Consider the following 19,712-nt stretch of genomic DNA (forward strand, 5'->3'; position numbering starts at 1 on the left):
TTGCGCAGCATTTTTTAGCAATTCGTGACACTGTGCAAAAGTTTTCGCCGACTGACCAACTGTCCCAGAGCCATGTCAAGCTCTGATGGCGCTTTCAAACATTCAAATGGGCGGTCAGTTGGCAAAACATTATGACAAAAACAACAACAACAACAACAATAACAACAAACAACAACAACAACAACAAACGACAAACAGGAATACAACACTTTCTAGCCATAAATGCTAGCTCACGTCTCCGTTGTTGTTGCTAATCTATTTGGGCAAGCAAAATGGCTAAAAACAAAACAGAAAAAACGGCTAACGATAACGGCTACAAAATTAATAAACGCCAAGTGCGCCAAAAAGCAGCCAAAAGGGCGATGAAAGTGCGATTTGAAAGATATACACAGATAAAATAAATATGTTTCTTTTCATTTTTTTTTTTTGTTTTTGGCGGTTTTCTTTATGATTGTTGGCCATTAAAATCAATGTTTGGTCAAAAACGAAGAATTGGGCAAGCAAAAAGCGCCTCACAATTGCCATTTGTTGTTGTTGTTGCTGTTGTTGTTGTGGGTAAACAATATTAAATCTCAACACTCGTGCAGAGAAAGTTGGCTTTGCCGGCCAAAATCCGCCGTCTGCTTACCCTAGACACCCTCCTTCCATCGTCCACTTTTTCATTTACCTTTTCCCTTTTTATTTTTATTTTGATTTTTATTTTATTTATTTGTTGTTTTTCGCAAATTCACTTCAAGCCAAAAAACCAGAAAGAACGGTTGTTTTCGACACGCCGAAGATTAAATACTTTTCCTTACAAATGTTTTTTTTTTTTATACGAATTCTTCTTTCTCAAGCGATTGTTCACATATATATATATATATATATAAATAACATACATTAAGCTATATGATATAGTAGTTCGATAATATTAAGCTTTTGCTCTTATGGTGATGCCAAGCTGGAGTGAAAGTTTAATCTTGAAAACAAGAAAGCTTCGTTTATTATTTCTATGAAAGCTATATAGTCTTTCGATCCGGCTGATACCGATATATTAATGATTCACAACAAACACAGATAATCAATGCTAAGTTCCATGAGTAACTCGGAATATATATATATATATATATATCTTATCTATCCCTATCGACGTTATATTTGCTGACAAAGCTAGTATACCCTCAAGTAGGGCATTAAAAAGCAACAACAACTTTGGGGCAGCAACGGATTTAGTTTCCATTTGGCCGGGGTTCTACTTACAACTGTGGCAACTAGCCAAAATGAAGCCGTTGACAGCTGCCGCAGTCGTTGTGCGACCAAAGATACAGATAAACGTACTCAAAGATACACAATACACAGTACATATACACATATGATGTAGTCAGGTTTTCTTCATTTTGGGGAAAGGGCGCCTCACGCTCGCCACATTAATTTCAATCAGCATGCGCGCTTGGACCAAAAATGTAAGCCGAGTCTGAGCCAAAAACATCAAAAGACCCTCGACTAGGCCACGCTACGGCCCCAAAAACTGACCACAATAGAAAAAAAAAAGAGATCCCATTTGCCACGGGCATGAACAATATGCAGAATCAACAGGCGAGGCACAACAATTAAAGCTAAACCAACATGAGTTGGGCACTAAAATTGATAGATAATAAATAATCATCACATGGGGCACGCTTATGGGATGTCAGAAGAAGAAGCAAGTTCAGATTAAAGTTATTTGAAAAAACATTTAGTTAAGAATTATTGAAAAATGGCTTCAAAATAAAGATGCAGTTCACATTTTGATCTAGTTTCTGCCCTTCGGTTCGGTTTGTAAAACTGGTTCCAAGAACTTAGTTTTGGTTCCAAGTACAAATATTTGTCACATTTTTCCAAATTTTTAATTATAGAATTTAAATTAATTTCAAATCATATTAAAAAAAAAATTCTAGGTTTGAGAGTTATTTGGCTCGATTTAATATATATTTTTATACTATATAAAATTCTAAATTTTACAGCTATAATGCCATAGGTTTAGCTGCCACATCGGATTACTATCGTCATATATGGATGGAGTACTATGCATGGAGCAACTATCCGTTGCAAGCATAGTTCTCATTGGAAATACTTGACTTTTGTTTAGTTTAATAATGCCTCCACTTGAGCCGCACAACAATTACAATCTCTAGAGATTTCCGATAAGACAGATCTTTTGAGTGTTTCACTTAGCTGCACTAGACTAACGGTAATTGTCGGCAAACGGTTTCGAGTACTCGCGCCACACGGTCTAAATGGCAACCGGCAACCCAAAACCCCAACTAAAGTGTTGCGGAGCGGGGCGTTAGAGGGGGCGGGAGGGAGGGGGGGAGGGGGGCAGCAGCACGTAAACCTGTTCGCAGTCGAAGCGTCGGCATATTTATGGCCAGTCGCTGTCTGTGGCATGGCAAGCACTGTGTGTGGCATAGTGTGGGCGGTGTATGTGTGTGTGTGTTTGTGTATTGGGTGAGCTGGTGTGTGTGTGTTGGATGAAGTGGTGTGGGGGGAGAGGGGAGCTTCTTCTAGTGGCAAGACCGTTATAACTTTTGTTTTTCAAAAGCGAGCAACTAAAGCGAGGTCTACAATGTGTGTGTGTGTGTGTGTGTGTGTGTGTGTGTGTGTGTGTGTGCGTGTATGTGCGAGTGTGTACTTTTGTATGTATTTCTGCATGCATGTTTGCATGTCTGCATATATGCAAGCAAACATGCGTAAATATATATACACACATGCATACATACATATGTATTTATGAAGACATGCACAAAAAAATATATGTATGCATGTCTTAAGTAAGTGTACATATTTGAAAAGCCGAATCATCCACAAAGCTAAAAGCCATTCCTAAACAATTTAAATTCCGTATCGCATGTTTATCCCAATGGCGAGAAAAGGGCGTTAAATAGTGCAAACGGGACACACCTTATCCCTCTGGCAGTTAGAAAAGCGATAGAAAAGCGATAGCTTTAAATGTGTGCAGTGCATATATGTACGAGCAGATGTATGTACAGTAATGCTTAAAGTGACAAAGGGCATAAGTGGGATGGAAGGAATAATATAAAATAAAATAATAAAAAATAGTCAAATCTCAAGTATCCATATTTAGCGAACTTTCCCAAACTTCAACCCATTTAATCTTCTGTTAAGAATTAATAAAAATCAGTATTTGATAGAATTCTTATTTGTGTGTTTTCGATAACTTATCCATTTAAAAAGCTTGTCGATATCTTAAAGATATATTGATAAGTGGCAACATTTTCCAACATTTTGCACTTGACGCCAGATAAAAAAGAAAGAGCCAAATAAAAACGTCGAATAGCCAAGAATAAACTAGAGGCCATACCGAATGTCAGGCGCTGCACAGTTATGCAAACTCATGCTGCATGCCGCAAGACCTGTGTCCCGTTGGGCAGCCAGCCAGTCAGACAGACAGACAGACAGTTAGCCAGCCGGCTTGGCCAATTGAAATTTGCGTTAGCAAGTGGCGGCCACGACGAGCGTTTCCCACGCTCCATAACTGTGACTGTGCAGCTGGTCGGCCAGAATGTTGCCCAGTTGGAAGCCGTTACAAGTATTCTAATCCGACCTGCCGATTAATTAACAAATATTGCAAGCCGTTTAGTTTTCCAAAATATTTCTCAGTTTTTCACTTGAACTGGATTGGTTAAATCAACATAATATTATTGAGTCTTTATTGAGTTGACTTATCATAAAGTCATATTCATATTGATCGCTATTTAATTGTTTTCATTTTTAAATAAAACATTTTGTATCAGAAAGAAATCAAAGTCTGCGCGATTCGATGCAACCCTGTATCCGATAACAATTGCAACGTTGTCTTTTTCAGCTACGTTTTATCGATTATTTTAACCCCAATAGTTATTGTTTATTTTCGACTATTCTCTTATTTCTCTCAGTGTTTGTTGATTACCCAAGCCGATGTTTTTAAATTTATATATTTTTCTTTACTTAATAAATACCCGATTGACTGGATGCGGTTATTAGCGTTGATTGATTTGCGTTTTTTATTTTAATTTATTTTTAATTTTATTTTATTTGGATGTTAGCGCATTTGCCTACACTTTGACGTTTGATGTTCGTGTTAAACTTATGATAATGCGCATACGCAGTGTTTTACTGTTGCAAAAGTGTCTGTTGCAAACTTGTCTTAAATAGCCACAACAACAACAACAACAACAACAATAAAGACAACTACATGCCGTAGTATTACGCAACTTTCGCTGTCAATTGGCATTGTTGTTGCTGTTTCTGTTGCGTCTGCAGCTTGTGAAGTTCGAAATGAAGTCGACTTGTCGCAAAGATGGACATAAGCTGTAACTCGATACCTGACTGCAGAATACACTATAAAAGTTTTGCAGCTTTGTGATCGACGTGCACAATTACTATTTCGACTTGACCCCAAAATAATAAAAGCTAAAAATTATTATTTACACTATCAAAACATTGTCATCAGCAAAATAAAATACTTGGCCGTTGACGTTGATTTTATATTTCTGGTTGTTGTTGTTGTTGTTGTTGTTGTTATACCCTGTAAACATTGCAAATGAATGCCAAACAGGGTGTGATGATTATACGTACACCTATTTATATGCGCATATATCATATATATAGTCCTGATCGGGACTGTAAGTATTGGTAGCCTGCCTTTTTTATCAATTCGATTATAATCCTTGCATTGTTCTTAGCATTAATCTGAGGTATGCAAAACGTACCGGCAGTTAGTCTCCTGGTACAGGGTATCGCCAAGTTGGGCACTCTGTTGGTTTCCCCTGGTTTTATTGGTCGGCGAGTGCGGCATGGGGCAAGGGGCACGGGGCACGGAGCATGGCGTGCGCCAAGCATCGCTAGCTATCATAAACATTGCCAGCGGCTCCGGTTGTGGCTCCGGCTGAGACTCTACTCCAAAAATCGAAAAGCCAGTTCTGTTATGCACACTGGGCCCGCCGTGGGGAAGTGAAAAGCTAGCTGAGCAACACTGGGCCAACTGTCTGAGAGCTGCGACAACTACAACAATAGCGGCAACAACAAAAAGCAAGCTCTTGATGTATGTAGATTCGTGATGCGTCTATTGTTTTGTAGATGAGACATAAGATTATGATAATATCTTAAGTAAGATTATGATAATATTTTTGGATAAATTTAAGAGTTGTTTCGCTTTTGTTTTATTATAAATAGATTAGTTAAAATACGGCTGCATTCCATGCTTTTCAACTGCCCATAACTGCGACTATGATATTATTCTATTGATTAAATTTGAACTCCTTTCACTTGAATTTAGTTTTTGTTGGAATGCATCCTTCCAGTTCAACATCAAGTCTTCCACATTTGAAAGCTATTTCGATACGGATTACCATTTTGGGCAGCAAAAGATGGAAAGTTTGCACTTATTTTTTGATTTCCATTTTAATTGAGAAAAGTGAAAAGCAGCCAATCGAGATTAGCTAAGACCTTATATATGAGCATGTCAACTTGTGCTTAGCCAATTAATTTCCTCCTTTGCATTTATTTGGCAATGGTATTTATGCAGCTGGGTTTCTTTTTGGATAGCTGGAAAAACCAATCGATAATTATCGATAAGCATATGGCCGGGGCCAGCTATCTAAATGGCCAAAGCGACCTGTGTGCCAAATGCGTTGACCAACACTTAACATTTCCTGAACATTTCCTGCACTTAACCCAACTTTGGCTGTGTATTGCACGAGCAGCTGTGCTTGTATTTCCGCTGCGCTGACAAATCGCTGCCAAATGACATAAGCACTGGGCCAACACAGTAAAAAAAAAACCGAATCATGCTCATAAAAGGCAACAACTTGGGCTTTAACCGACCGCTTCCAGTTTGGCTTTTCACGGTCAATCGCCGCGCGTTAACCAAATGTGAGAACTCGGTTTCAGTTTCAGTTTTTGTCGCTCTTTCTTAACGCAGCACCCACGCCACGTTAATTTTTGCAGTTCACAGTTCAAGAGCTGCGAAATCGAGCAGCAGCATCATGACCTTATACTATGAAGTGTGTATCTTAAAGATTGTTTACCTCATAGATAAATATGTAGGATCATTTTATTTTCGAGTGTGAATTTTGTAGAATAAATATATTTTAGCGAGTACATCTTAAAGAGAACGTACCTCTTAGAGCGTGTATCTGACAGAATGTGTATCTTTGAGTACCTCTATCTAGCAGATCACTTTACTCTAAACATGTATCTTATAGATGGTATGCATTAACACATGCATCGTATTTGAAAATTCAGACACGATTTCATCTGATAGATCTCACTTTGTTCGAATCTTATAGATACGAGTATTTTAAAGATCGTGTATCTGAGTGTATATCTTGCCGATTATTATTCTTGGCCATAACTTTATCTGATAGATTGCGTAGTTCATTTAGTATGTATCTTATAGATAAATTTATTGATTGATAATCTCATTGATGCATCTATCTCATAGATTGTGAATATTATAGAAGATACAGCTTTTGTAATTCACTCGATGTGTATTTTAGCGCTTCTATCTAACTCATGCAATTTATATCTCCCATGTTTTTTTGTAGAATGTGTCTCGTAAGGTTTCCGTGAGTTATTTATAGTAACCCCCTTTGACACTTGCACCCAATTTAAAGTATGTCTGCTCATGACCTTAGCCTTTAAAGTTTGTATCTTATAGAGCGCACATCTTATAGATACATGCGTATATTTATATATATATGTGGTATAGACCATTGACACATGCATTAATTTAAAGTTTAAGCTAAATAAAATTAATGGCAATAAATGCGCAAATGCTTAAACGTGTGCGAATTGTTTGTCTGGGTCTGAGTGTGTGTAAGTGTGTTTGTTGTGTGTGTGTGTATGAATGTATACCAATGCACGATTGTGGGCTAAAAAAAACTGGCTTACCTTCTCTGCTCATTGTTGTACAGTCAACTGTTGTTGTTGTCGTCGTTGTTGTTGTTGCTGCTGTTGCTATTGTTTCGCTTATTTATTGTTAACGCTTTGCCAGCGACAACGACAGGTTGTTAGTATTTCGATATTGTTGCTGTTGTTGTCGTCGTTGTTGTTGCTATTGCTGTTGCACACATTTCATTGCACTGTCACTTCACTGCGGCGAAAATGCAAATATATATAGATACACATATATGTACAAATAAAGATACAAGCGGGTATGCTCGAGATATATATTTTTTGTCGCCCGTGGGAAAATTATTAATTTACTCGTACTATCCTGAACAAACCATCTTTCAAGCAGTCGCATATGTAAGAAGTGTGATATGTAACAATTTTTCACTTATTTTCCACGCTTGTGAGTGAAAAACAAAGCTTAATTACGCAGCTTTTAAGCATTGGATTATGCGGTAATTATCAATCAGACAGAACAGTTAATCAATCGTTCAATCAGTCAGTCAGTCAGCACAGGCAGCTAGCCTTATATATTTAGATTAAAATGCATTAAAAATGTATCAATGACGTCTTTATTTAAGCAAATGCGTTGGTGTTGGCCACAGTCTGTCTGGGCGTGAGTGTGTGTTGGTGTGTGTGTGGAATCTTTGGCTTACTGGTTCTGGCCAAAACGATTGCCAACACACACACACACACACACGCACGCTCAACAGACACACACATGTGTGTGATATAATCGCTTGGCATGAATGAAAGGCGTTGCAGATTTTCACACAACATTTACATGCAGCTCGCAAGGCAGGGCGGGGCGTTGCGGGGGCTGTCAGCCAACAATGGGCAAAGAGAGCCAAACTCATTTTTTTTTCAGCCAAATCGGCCATAATCTTGGCTAAGGCTAATAATAGCAGCAGGTTTTTGGCTTGGCTCAAGCTAAGTTATGCGCCTACAGACATACACACACACACACACACACACACACACACACACACAGACGCCCACAAAGGGCAGCGCTTGTTAGAAGCATTTGCTGTACAGTGTACGCTATTTAACACATTTTTTGTTTTTTTTTTCGCTCGACACTCGCTCAAAAGCTCAACTGCCCAAATTCGTATGACACTCACGTAATACGCTAAAAATAGTTGAATATATATGTATATATAAATGTGTTTTTTTTTTTCAAGTTTTTATTTTTTTTAATTTTAATTTCTTGTTATTGTATTGGTGTGTTTTTGTAATTGTATTCGTTGTGTGTTTGAAGCGCGGCTGCGAGGCGCACGCGTCGCGATTTCAGCTCGTACTGATCCAGCGCTGGACGAAGCGCACCTGCGTTTGGTCTAAACTGGTCGAAATTGGTCTAAAAATGTAGCCAAAACCTGTTTTAGAGCAGCGATCAGTTCACCTGAGAGAGGCAGGCAGAGCACGCGAGAGAAAGACAGAGAGAGAGTTAGAGAGAGAGAGCTAGAGAGAGAGAGCTAGAGAGAGAGAGAGAGACTGATTGAGTGCGCGTCGCTGGGTCTGCACTTTGCACTTTGCTGCCACATTTTGTTGTCAAACTGCATTTAATAACCGTTAACCGAAAGTTCTGCAACACGTGCACCCGTTGGGTGATGGGGGGAGGTGGCTGGGTGCGGTACTTGTAACGGGGCAGTGATCACCTCTCACGCCCGGGCACAAGCCGGAACACGGGCCACTTCATTAGACGCTCTGGTTGTCAGCGTGCAACACTCGACCAGCTGCCGCACGTGACTTGCAATGCGACGCAACGGAGGGGTGGGGAGAAGAGGGTGGGGAGAAGAGGGGGGGGGGGAAGCGGTTATGGCAAAGGGTGTTGCAGCTGGGTGGAAAAGCGTTGTCAGGCTTAACGTCTAATTTGCATCGCAACGGCTGCCTGGCCAAAGTCATTACGAAAAATGCCAGCGGATGGCAACGACAATGAGCACAGACCCCCTCCTCCTCTCTCCCCCTCCCCACTCTCTCTATATCTGTGTGTGTGTGTAAATATTGACCACACTTGCAGCAGCTTAATGCAGCATCAGTGAGACTACCCCACAAGCAGGCTGCAGGCATGTAAATAAAAATTCCCATTCAAATTTATGCGAACAGCTCGCGGGCAAAACCGCAAAAAAAATAAGAGAAAAAACGATAGACGAAGGGGCGGACTGAGGGACGGACGGACAAATGGTGGTTAAAATAATATGGCGTAGTTTATACTTCCGGCTACACTGGGCGAAATAAAGTAAAATATAAGCAGGAAGAGAGCTTGAATAAAGCCAAATACTCTTTTTTTCTTGCTAAAAAGGATCTGATAGTCTAGATAGTTAAAATAAAATTGTTATTTTTACTAGATTAAATGTCTAAGGTGGTTAACTATATGCTAAATTGCAATTGGGGTCTCTTCTGGGCATACTCAAGTATATATTCCGAGCTTCAGACAGACGGAGAAACCTCATATATTCTTTTTATATGAGATGAAGATGCACGCAAGGACGGGGGTTTTGGGTAAATCCACTTTCAAGTGCGGAAAATAGCGGAAAATGTGAAACTATTTTTCCTTTCATTCGATCAGCTTGAAACTAATTTTTAAATCAATTAAAAAAGTTGGGAGACCAAAATTTTGTCAACAAGAATACAAATACAACCCAAGTCAGCCTTTAAGCTAGTGCAAGCGAGTTTTAATGCTCATTTTCTCTCAGTGTAGCCAATTTTTCTTTTGGACTAGTCTCCACCTACTCCTCCTTCTCTTGCACTCTTTTACTTCGATTTAATGCAGCGAAAAAAATATGCATAACTATAACTTAAATTGCAGCTTTTATTTGTGGCTTAGGCAAAAGTTGTTGCGTCTGCAAGGTTGCCACAACGTCAATACCAAATTTGCCGCGGGCTGTGCGTGTGCGTATGTGTGTGTGTGTGTGTGTGTGTGTGTGTGTGTGTGTGTGTGTGTGTGTGTCTGTGCGTGTGTGTGTGTGTGTGTGTGTGCGTGGGCAATTGCCATTGTCACAGCGACACAGCTGCGTGTGCAATGGCATAGCTGGGGACGAGCCGGCGTCCGAGTCCGAGTCTGAACGACGCCCAAGGTACATGTGTGGCATGCCTCAAGTGGCAAGCACTTGTGCATATTTTGCCAGGTCAGAAGTTTGTGAGCTTTTCGCTGTTTATCTGTTGTGTTTTTTTTTTGTTTTTACTCTCTTTGTCGCTTAAAGAAAGTCGTAAAAACTTTTGCTGCTGCTGCGGCTGCTGTCATAAAAGTTGCATAAAACTACAGAGATTTTTCTCTTGAACAATGTGTTGCACACAGTGTGTATGTATATATACATATATGGGTACTTGCAACTTTAAGACTGGGCTGCACATTAACTTTTAAGCTTTGACGATGCGTCAAATGGCAAATCATTTGCACGTCATGTGTAGGCGGCAATCAGAGAGAGAGAGAGTGAGAGGAGGTAGGAGCAGAGGGGATGCGGCGTGGACTTGCCGCTTGGCATGTGTCTCGGCCTGGATTTAATTTAGATAAAAGCTTTGCAATCACCCTCAGACCAGAACCACAGATAATGCACTGGAAATCAATTCCATAAACACTTGCCACAACCTTTGCCAGCGACGACAATTTATTTTCATGCAACCATCCCCACACACACACACTCCCTTTAACCGTATTAAACCCATTGAAATTGAGGAAAGTGGTTCAACAATTTTACTCAATTTCTCAGCTAATTTCTTTGTATTGCTACAGTCTGATTTTTATATGCTTAAAATCAAGGCTGCAAACACCCACAAAAACAATAGTTTAAATATATAATAATTTAAATTAATAAAGCATAATAATAGCAATAATTCTCATAAAAATAATAAAATTATTAATAACAATAAAATTATTAATAACAATAATAATAATAATAATAATTACAATAATAATAATAATAATAATAATAAAATAATAATAATAATAATAATAATAATAATAATAATAATAATAATAATAATAATAATAATAATAATAATAACAACGATATTTAATGATAATATAAATAAAAGCTAATTCTAATTTTAACAATAATAATTATTCATTAATGTTACGAAAATGTTATATTATTAATATTGTGTTTAGATACGTAAATTTAAATACATATTTTTATTTACTTACCCTAATGGATTAGCTATGCATTAATATTGTTTGGAACCTTAAAAAAATGCTCAAGTCGTTTTATAGTAAATAAAATAACGCTTAAATATTCATTGACATTTATTGATTGAATTTGATAAGGTTTGTTTTGTTTTGTTTTTGTTTTTTTTTGTTGCTGCAGCATGGTTTTTCGTTTTGTTTTTTTGTTTGTTTTTCGTTTTGCACATACATTAATGATGTATTTAAGTTAAATTTTAAATTGATTTTCTTTTGCTTGTTTTGCTTTGATTATGCTGTTGCTGCTGCTGTTGATGTTAGTTTTAAAACTGTTGCACACACACTTATCGTTAGTTAAGAGTTGTGGAATTTCGCGCTATTTAGTTAAAATTTTAAATATTACATACATTTAATTGGAGTTTAGGAACCTGTACGTGGCTCTTTAGGAGTTCTCATACACATAAAGCACACATTTAAAAATGATATAGTATCTTTCTAACTGTCGCTAGGTTTTGTTTTGGTTGTTTTTTTTATTATATTATTATCTCGGCGGTAAACGTTTGCTTTTGTCTTTGGCTTATAAGTAAAATATTTGTATAAACCATAAAATAAATAACATTTTTATAATATGTCTGAGTGTGTGTGTCTGTGTGTGTGTGTATAAAATTTGTATAGGTAAATCAGGACTGAATGCTCGGTAAATAATCAAAAATAGTTTTCTATACAAGTTTGCCTTCATTGTTTGTCGTCATCTTTTGTTGCTTGTATATAGCATTCATATGTTTGTATTTGTATAAGTTCTTTATATAGTATAATTTTGTAGGAGGGCTTATTGTAGTTTTTTGTTGCATTTTGTAACCAGCTTAACAATTCTATATTTCATATTTTTCCACACAATTCTCCTTCAAGTTTTCTTTTGGCCTTGGCTTAGCATATTTGCATACTATTTAATATGTGCTCGGTTCTGATCTCTTCTCATTTTGTCTTTGTAAATGCCTTTGGTCTCTTGGTTGGGCCAATTTTTGCATTTTTTATTTAAGGTTTATTTTGCTTTTGTGTTTGTTTTTTCGGCTTTTTGCTATAAATTTTTATCTAGTGCTCGTTATTTTATGTAATATGCATAATTTGATTTGATTTATTCTTGCTGTGCGTGTGTCCGTGTGTGTGTCTCTTTATACGATATAGGAAATTATTATAGATAGGTACACATATCATCAACACAGTAGTTGGTTACTTTACTTAATATAGCAAACATGTTGCCTATTTATTGTTTATATGCATATATTTACTTAGGTATACGTTTCTTTAATTAAATATTTGTTACTGAGGACTGGAAGAGAGCAGTTTTGCAGTTATTTCGATGGGAGGAGAGCTACGAGTGGAACAGCGTAAAGTGGGACAGTTAAAGTTAAATCTGTTGCAAGTGAAGCAGCTGGGGATGGAGAAATTGCAAGCGAAACAGCTAGATATGAAAGAATTATAAGTGAAGCAGCTGCAAATGGAACACTGAATGAGAAACACTCAAAGTGGAACACTGAAGCTGATACACTGAATGTGGAACAGTTGAAAGTGCAACAGCTCCAAGAGGAACAGTTGTAAGTTGAACCATTAAAATTGAACAACTGGAACTGGAACAGCTAAAAGACACACAGCGAAAAGGCGAAAAGCTGTGAGCTGAACAGTAAAATGTGAATAGTGAAAGAACAGAAGCAGCTGAATAACAAATAATATTAAGTGAAAATTTATAATTTAATTTAATAAAGCTTAACGTGGAACAGTCGAAATTGGAACTGCAGAGAGTAAAGCAGCTGGAAATTCTAAAGTTAGAGCATATGAAAGTAGCAACAGCAGTTGGAATAGAATGAAATAGAACAGAGAGAATCATAACAAATGAAAATTGAAAAAATAAATAGACTAAGATCAAGGGTATCACATATCAAGCCTTTCTATCGCACCTTGTAGGCTACCTAAAGGTTTAGGCAGCTTTGGATTACATTTCGATGTAATATGGGGCAATTCTAAGATCAGCCAGGGTTGTCATTTAATATTGTTGATGTGTGTCAACCCTAAGTATTTAACTGAATCAATGCTTATAGATGAAAATCGAAAAAGATTTTGCAAAGCGGCCAACAAAAAAAATATTATAGCTTACAGACTAAATATTATGCATTATTCATATAGTTTACATATGTATATATATATATAGTACATATTTATATTTGTAATATAATACTCATTCATTTTGTTAATCATATTAATGAAATTGTAGCGCATTCTCGAGTCGAGATTTTGTTTGTAAATATTAAAAATATTTCCGTTTTTTTTTTTATGTAATTTGACTTGGATTTTGTTGTTTTTTTTTGTGCATTTTAATTAAATTTTGTTTGTGTCTTTTTTTGTTTAAGTGTTGCGCCTCATCTAAAACTGGTTCTCTGTTGCCTTGCGAAAGGTATAAAAAGTTTGCTACAGTTTACAGTTAAGAATTATAGTTTCAACACAATTCTTACTATCCATTAACATATATGATATATGTATATATATATGTATGTATAGCTAGGTGAGTGTATATAGAGAGCATTGTATATAGTACAAAATTTACAATAGAAGCGAAAACTTCTTTAAGGTTTCGAAATCAAAAGATTGGTTTAAAGGCTAAAAAATGTGTTCAGGATGGTTTACAGGAATTGTTTGTTTGTTTGTTTGTTTGTTTGAAGAAGCCTCAAGTTATGTGTGTTTAAAAAAGCAAACAGCTGAAGGCTACTTTAGGCACTCACTGTGCCCACAGTGCTGTGTGCAAGCGTGTGTCCGATAAATTTATACAAAATCTGTGCTCAGAAAATAGTTAACAAATATTCTATAGACTTAGTTACACTGTCCTTTGGGCGTGATATATATTCATTGTATACATTCATATGAAGTTTATTCTTTTTTTGTTTTTTTTTTTTTTCTAGTTATTTATTTATTTTATGTTTTTCTTTTTTTGTAAATAGCTTTGAGTGTGTGTGTGTGTGTTGAGTGTGAAGTTTGTTTGTTTTAAAGAAGCTCGGAGTTACGCATATTTTGATTGTTTTAAGGGTTTTTTTCACTGGCGTTTCAAATAGTTTTGCATTGAAATTTCGTTAAGGAATTATCGATTTTCGATATTTAGCTATAGCTTAAATTGACCCAAAAGAATTTGTGTAGTTTTCAATATATACTTATAAATCCAAGACTATGTACTTGAATTTAGTTTTCTACAGAGGTATCGGATATATAAAATATGATAAATATATCTTAAGCAGATTTTGCTATCGACTCTTGATTGCAGAGCTCCTCTTCGTCTCTTCGCGGCTTGAACTTGTTGGGAATTACAAGTTTTAAGCTGCGATAAAAGCAAAAAAGAGAGTAATATGTTTTGCCAGCTACAGATCGTAGCTTAGCTTGGAATTGAAAATCATTTGTGAATAGAGAAAGTCTTAGATTCGGTTAACCGAAACTGTCTTCATATCAATTATTATTTTATAAGTCGGTAAAGTCTTCAAAACGCAGCTGGGTGCCAGTGTCTGTGTCTGTGTTTAATAAATTCTATATGTGATGCTCGATTTGTCTGCTCAATTGTGACAATTTCAGCAAACCCTACGCTCCTACATAGGATAGTCCCTAAAAGAGGTGTGTGTGTGTGTGTGTGGTTGTGTTTGTATTGGTTTCGTAGCAACGTAAAGTCTAGAACAATTGGGTACGAGTTTCGGGTATGCACCCATGCCCCGTCAATTATTAGTTATGCACCATTTGAATTTCAATTTGCTAAACATTTACAAACAGATTGGGCTTACCGTCAAACAACTACATTACATAAATACATAAATAGATACATACGCGATTGTTTTGTTTACCTTATTATAAATTTCTAGTTCGGGGCCAGTAAACAAGAAGCGAAAAAAAATGTTTCTATCGTTTATCATTGAATCATTGAATGCAATTTGATTGCATGCTGACAATTTTTGAGATACGTTTTTCAAACGATGCTCACCTGGACTCAACTTATTAGAATCAATTGATGAATCGCGCCTTCTGTTTGCGCACAAAGTCCTGCGCCTGCTTGTCATTAACGCGCAGCTCCAGTATCTGCAAAATGGGATTGCCTGCAAGTAAAAAGGGTATTACAAAGGTGAGTCAAGATGCGAATGCGACAAATCGGTGCCAAAGTGAACCGGTTCATATTCAGGAATTACAGTTTTTGTTTGTACTTTGTACGGAAACGGAAGAGTCGGAAAGAAATTCAGTTTCCTGCAAACGAAAAACAATTTTCTAATCCCGGTTCGAAAAACAAATTTTGATTGCCATTAATCAAACCTTGAACCGGTTCAGTTATCTAGAAAGAAATTGGATTTCAAACCAGACAGAAATATCAAATGGAACAGAGTCCAAAAAGTTAAGCCATTTCTGGTATGGAAGTGGAAAACGGTTTAAATTTGGAAATTACTATTTTTGATTACCATAAACACAACCTTGAACCGGTTCAGTTACCCAAAAAATAAATTGGATTTCAAATAAAACTGAAATATCAAAGGGAATATCTGCCGAAAAGCTCTTCGATTTTTTGCATCAAAGCGGCAACCAGTTATTTAATCCCGTTTCGCATTTGGGAATTTACAATTTATGATTATCAAGAACCGACCCTCGAGCCGGAGGGTCTTTCAAATCTTCAATCGATTAGGTTGTCTAAAAAGCAAACGAAAATTGCGATTGCTGGTTCAAATCTGCCTGGAGCTTAAACGGAATCAGTTTTAACTCGAAATTTCAACCAGCTTTTTTCATATGAACCGAAATTTAACCTGACTGAGCTGCTTAACAAAACAAAGAAAATCGGACTTCCGCTTCCGACCGGAATTGAAGAAACGTTTTTCGGTTTAAGCCCGGAAATTCAATTAGTTTTTAGAAAACGAATCAAAATGTTATCCTTTTCACCGCCGTAAGCTCTGAATATAAAAAACTTAACAAATTTCAATAAATAATTATAATATACAAATATTTTAATAAGATTTAAGATTGGGTTCAATACTAAATGTGCGCCTTAGCATGTGGATAACCAGGTTCACATCGGCTTAAATGGTGAGCCCCATCATTGCGGCATTAGATACTCACATTTATCCTTTTGCTGCATCAGCGGCAACTCGATTTGCTTGAGCCCATGAAAGTTATCCACGCTGGTGCTGTAGTCGGCAACGCCGGGTATATTGCCCAGGGCCAGATACGCCTCGCCGCCAAAATCATTTGCTGTAAGCACATCGTGATCCATGACCGTGAAACAAATCATGGCGCCATCGGTGAGGCACTGTTCCAGCGTCACCGAAAACTCGAAGCACTCATCGAAAATGGGATTCAAAGTGCGCTGCAATTGAAAAACATGTTTAAATCAGGGAATTACTGTTAAGCTCTTCACATTACGCACCTTGTGCACATTTGTTTGCTGTTCCATGCAGTGCAGGAAGACGCGGCGGGGCAGCAGCTCGATGACGACAAATGGATCACTGAAGCCATTCGGATCCAGGGGCACCACGTCCCGGGCATGCAGCACCTCGACGCACAGCGAGTCGTGATTGAAGTAGGCGCGCACGGCCAGGGAGCCGTAGGGACCCGGACTGACGGCCACCAGTTGCTCACGCAAGCGATTCAGATAGAACATATCAATGAGACGATCCGTGTCCGTTTTATGGAACTGCAGACGCTGTTCGATGCGCCAGAAATCCTCCGTGTGCAGGCACTCGAGCAGCAGACCCTGACCCTCGGCATGAAAGAAGTCGACGAGCAGCTGCAGCGCTTCGTACAGACGCTTGTGAAAGTGCGTCGGCTTGTCCGTCTCATCGCCGGTCTCCATTTGGCGCGCCATCTCGCCCAGCACCGTCTTCCAGATGAAGCGCAGCGAGCGATTAAAATTCTTGGTGAGCAGCGCGCTATTCAGCGCAGCCAGATGACAGTCCAGGTACTCGAGCAGCGGCACAATGGCCTGATTGGCGGGCAACGAGTCCGGCGACCAGGCCAAATGGAATACGGCTTTCTGCAGGGACATTTGCATGAGCGGCGCCAGCTTGGACAGTATCCGCTCGCAGCGATTCTCCATGTGCGTTAAGCTGGACTCGAGCAGATTGTCGGCGGACTCCTCCAGGGGCTGCTCATCCGAACGAAATTCGGCCAGAGTGCGACGCACATACTCCACATTGTTGACCGTAACACACATATCATCGGAGCAACGAAACGGTCCCTGCTGCTCGTAATAGCCGCTGTCCGCCAGCGTTGTGTGTATCAGATCGCAATAGTGCATCGCGGCCGAGCAGACGACATCGATCAGCTGTGATTCGAGCATAATGGCCGTATCCTCATCCGGCCAATTGATTACCTTCCAGAACTCTTTGATGTTCAACAGCGTGCTGGCCGTGTCCACCGAGGAGCTGCTGTAGCGCACAATGCGCTCACCCTCGCAAATGGCATCCATGCGAATGGCAGCTCGGATGCGCTGCAGCGCCTTCGCCTTGCTAACCATCATCCAGCGCTCGAAGGTGGGTATGAACCATTCGTGGCTGTTGCTTAAAGCCAGCGGCTTCTCGGGCGGCTGGGGCTGGGCGGACAGATGCCTCTTCAGCTGACAGAATTCCTGCAATGCCAGAAACAGTTCGAATGGCTTTGTATCCACCGGCTCCGCGTCGCCCTCCAGCACCGCATACTGTGAGAGATTCATTCGCACGCCGGGCACCTGCCCGGCAGCCATTCGTGTGTACACCTCCTCGCCAACCATCGCATCGTACTGCTTGTAGATAATGCTAAAGTACTGAATGCCATTCGTGCTGTGAACAAAACAGAACCACCACAAGGATAAATCAGATAAATGTGCGAACACTTGATTGCGCTAGGTACAGTGAGAGCTCGATTAATGGATATTTTCAGTGCCAATCTTTTTGTGTTATGGGGGTCGGAAAATTTAAACTAAAACTTTAACTATATAGGATTTTTGAGTGTCTGTTTTCACATAAATCTCGACAAAAAATTATGTTTGATGCCAAATTGATCTAGAGGCTAAACCCAGAGAAAAGAACCAAACCTCGTGAAAATCGGATGAGATTTGACCGAGTTATGGGGTGGGAAAAATTGAACTATGTCTATGTACGGTTTTTGAGTGTACATTTATCACATGAATTTCGACCAAAAATCATGTTGCCAGGTTTTGATGTCGAATTGATCTAGAGGCTAAACCAAGAGAAAAGAACAAAACCTCATGAAAATCGGATGAGATTTGATCGAGTTATGGGGGTGGGAAATTTTGAACTATGTCTATGTAGGGTTTTTGAGTGTACTTTTTCACATGAATTTCGACCAAAAATCATGTTGCTAGGTTTTGATGTCGGATTGATCTAGAGGCTAAGCCAAGAGAAAAGAATCAATCCTCGTGAAAATCGGATGAGATTTGACCGATTTATGGGGGTGAGAAATTTTGAACTATGTCTATGTAGGGTTTTTGAGTGTACTTTTTTCACATGAATTTCGACAAAAAATCATGTTGCCAGGTTTTGATGCCAAATTGATCTAGAGGCTAAACCAAGAGAAAAGAACCAAACCTCATGAAAATCGGATGAGATTTGACCGAGTTATGGGGGTGGGAAATTTTCAACTATGTCTATGTAGGGTTTTTGAGAGTACTTTTTTCACATGAATTTCGACCAAAATTCATGTTGCCAGGTTTTGATGCCAAATTGATCTAGAGGCTAAACCCAGAGATAAGAACCAAACCCCATGAAAATCGGATGAGATTTGACCGAGTTATGGGGGTGGGATATTTTGAACTATGTCTATGTAGGGTTTTTGAGTGTACTTTTTTCACATGAATTTCGACAAAAATTCACGTTGCCAGGTTTTGATGCCAAATTGATCTAGAGGCTAAACCAAGAGAAAAGAACTAAACCTCATGAAAATCGGATGAGATTTGACCGAGTTATGGAGGTGGGATATTTTGAACTATGTCTATGTAGGGTTTTTGAGCGTACTTTTTTCACATGAATTTCGACAAAAATTCATGTTGCCAGGTCTTGATGCCAAATTCATCTTAAGGCTAAGCCAAGAGAAAAGAATCAATCCTCGTGAAAATCGGATGAGATTTGACCGATTTATGGGGGTGAGAAATTTTGAACTATGTCTATGTAGGGTTTTTGAGTGTACTTTTTTCACATGAATTTCGACAAAAAATCATGTTGCCAGGTTTTGATGCCAAATTGATCTAGAGGCTAAACCAAGAGAAAAGAACCAAACCTCATGAAAATCGGATGAGATTTGACCGAGTTATGGGGGTGGGAAATTTTCAACTATGTCTATGTAGGGTTTTTGAGAGTACTTTTTTCACATGAATTTCGACCAAAATTCATGTTGCCAGGTTTTGATGCCAAATTGATCTAGAGGCTAAACCCAGAGATAAGAACCAAACCCCATGAAAATCGGATGAGATTTGACCGAGTTATGGGGGTGGGATATTTTGAACTATGTCTATGTAGGGTTTTTGAGTGTACTTTTTTCACATGAATTTCGACAAAAATTCATGTTGCCAGGTTTTGATGCCAAATTGATCTAGAGGCTAAACCAAGAGAAAAGAACTAAACCTCATGAAAATCGGATGAGATTTGACCGAGTTATGGAGGTGGGATATTTTGAACTATGTCTA

At 38.5% G+C, this 19,712-nt stretch overlaps 1 protein-coding gene across 3 annotated transcripts in view; it reads right to left on the reverse strand.

Moving 5' to 3' along the window:
- Positions 1-7,010: 7,010 nt before the first annotated feature.
- unc-13-4A (BAI1 associated protein 3) overlaps positions 7,011-19,712 on the reverse strand; it is a 106,044-nt gene continuing 93,342 nt past the window's right edge. For all 3 annotated transcript variants that reach the window (XM_015175470.3, XM_032434619.2, XM_070207946.1), the window contains 4 exons: positions 16,461-17,850; positions 16,154-16,400; positions 15,039-15,150; positions 7,011-7,114 (listed from right to left, as the gene is read on the reverse strand). In XM_015175470.3, coding sequence (XP_015030956.1) covers positions 15,059-15,150; positions 16,154-16,400; positions 16,461-17,850 — 1,729 coding nt within the window. In that variant the 3' untranslated portion in view covers positions 7,011-7,114; positions 15,039-15,058. The remainder of the gene's footprint in view (positions 7,115-15,038; positions 15,151-16,153; positions 16,401-16,460; positions 17,851-19,712) is intronic.

The sequence above is a fragment of the Drosophila virilis genome, chromosome 3, assembly GCF_030788295.1.
Source record: "Drosophila virilis strain 15010-1051.87 chromosome 3, Dvir_AGI_RSII-ME, whole genome shotgun sequence".
NCBI classification, from domain to species: Eukaryota; Metazoa; Arthropoda; class Insecta; order Diptera; family Drosophilidae; genus Drosophila; species Drosophila virilis.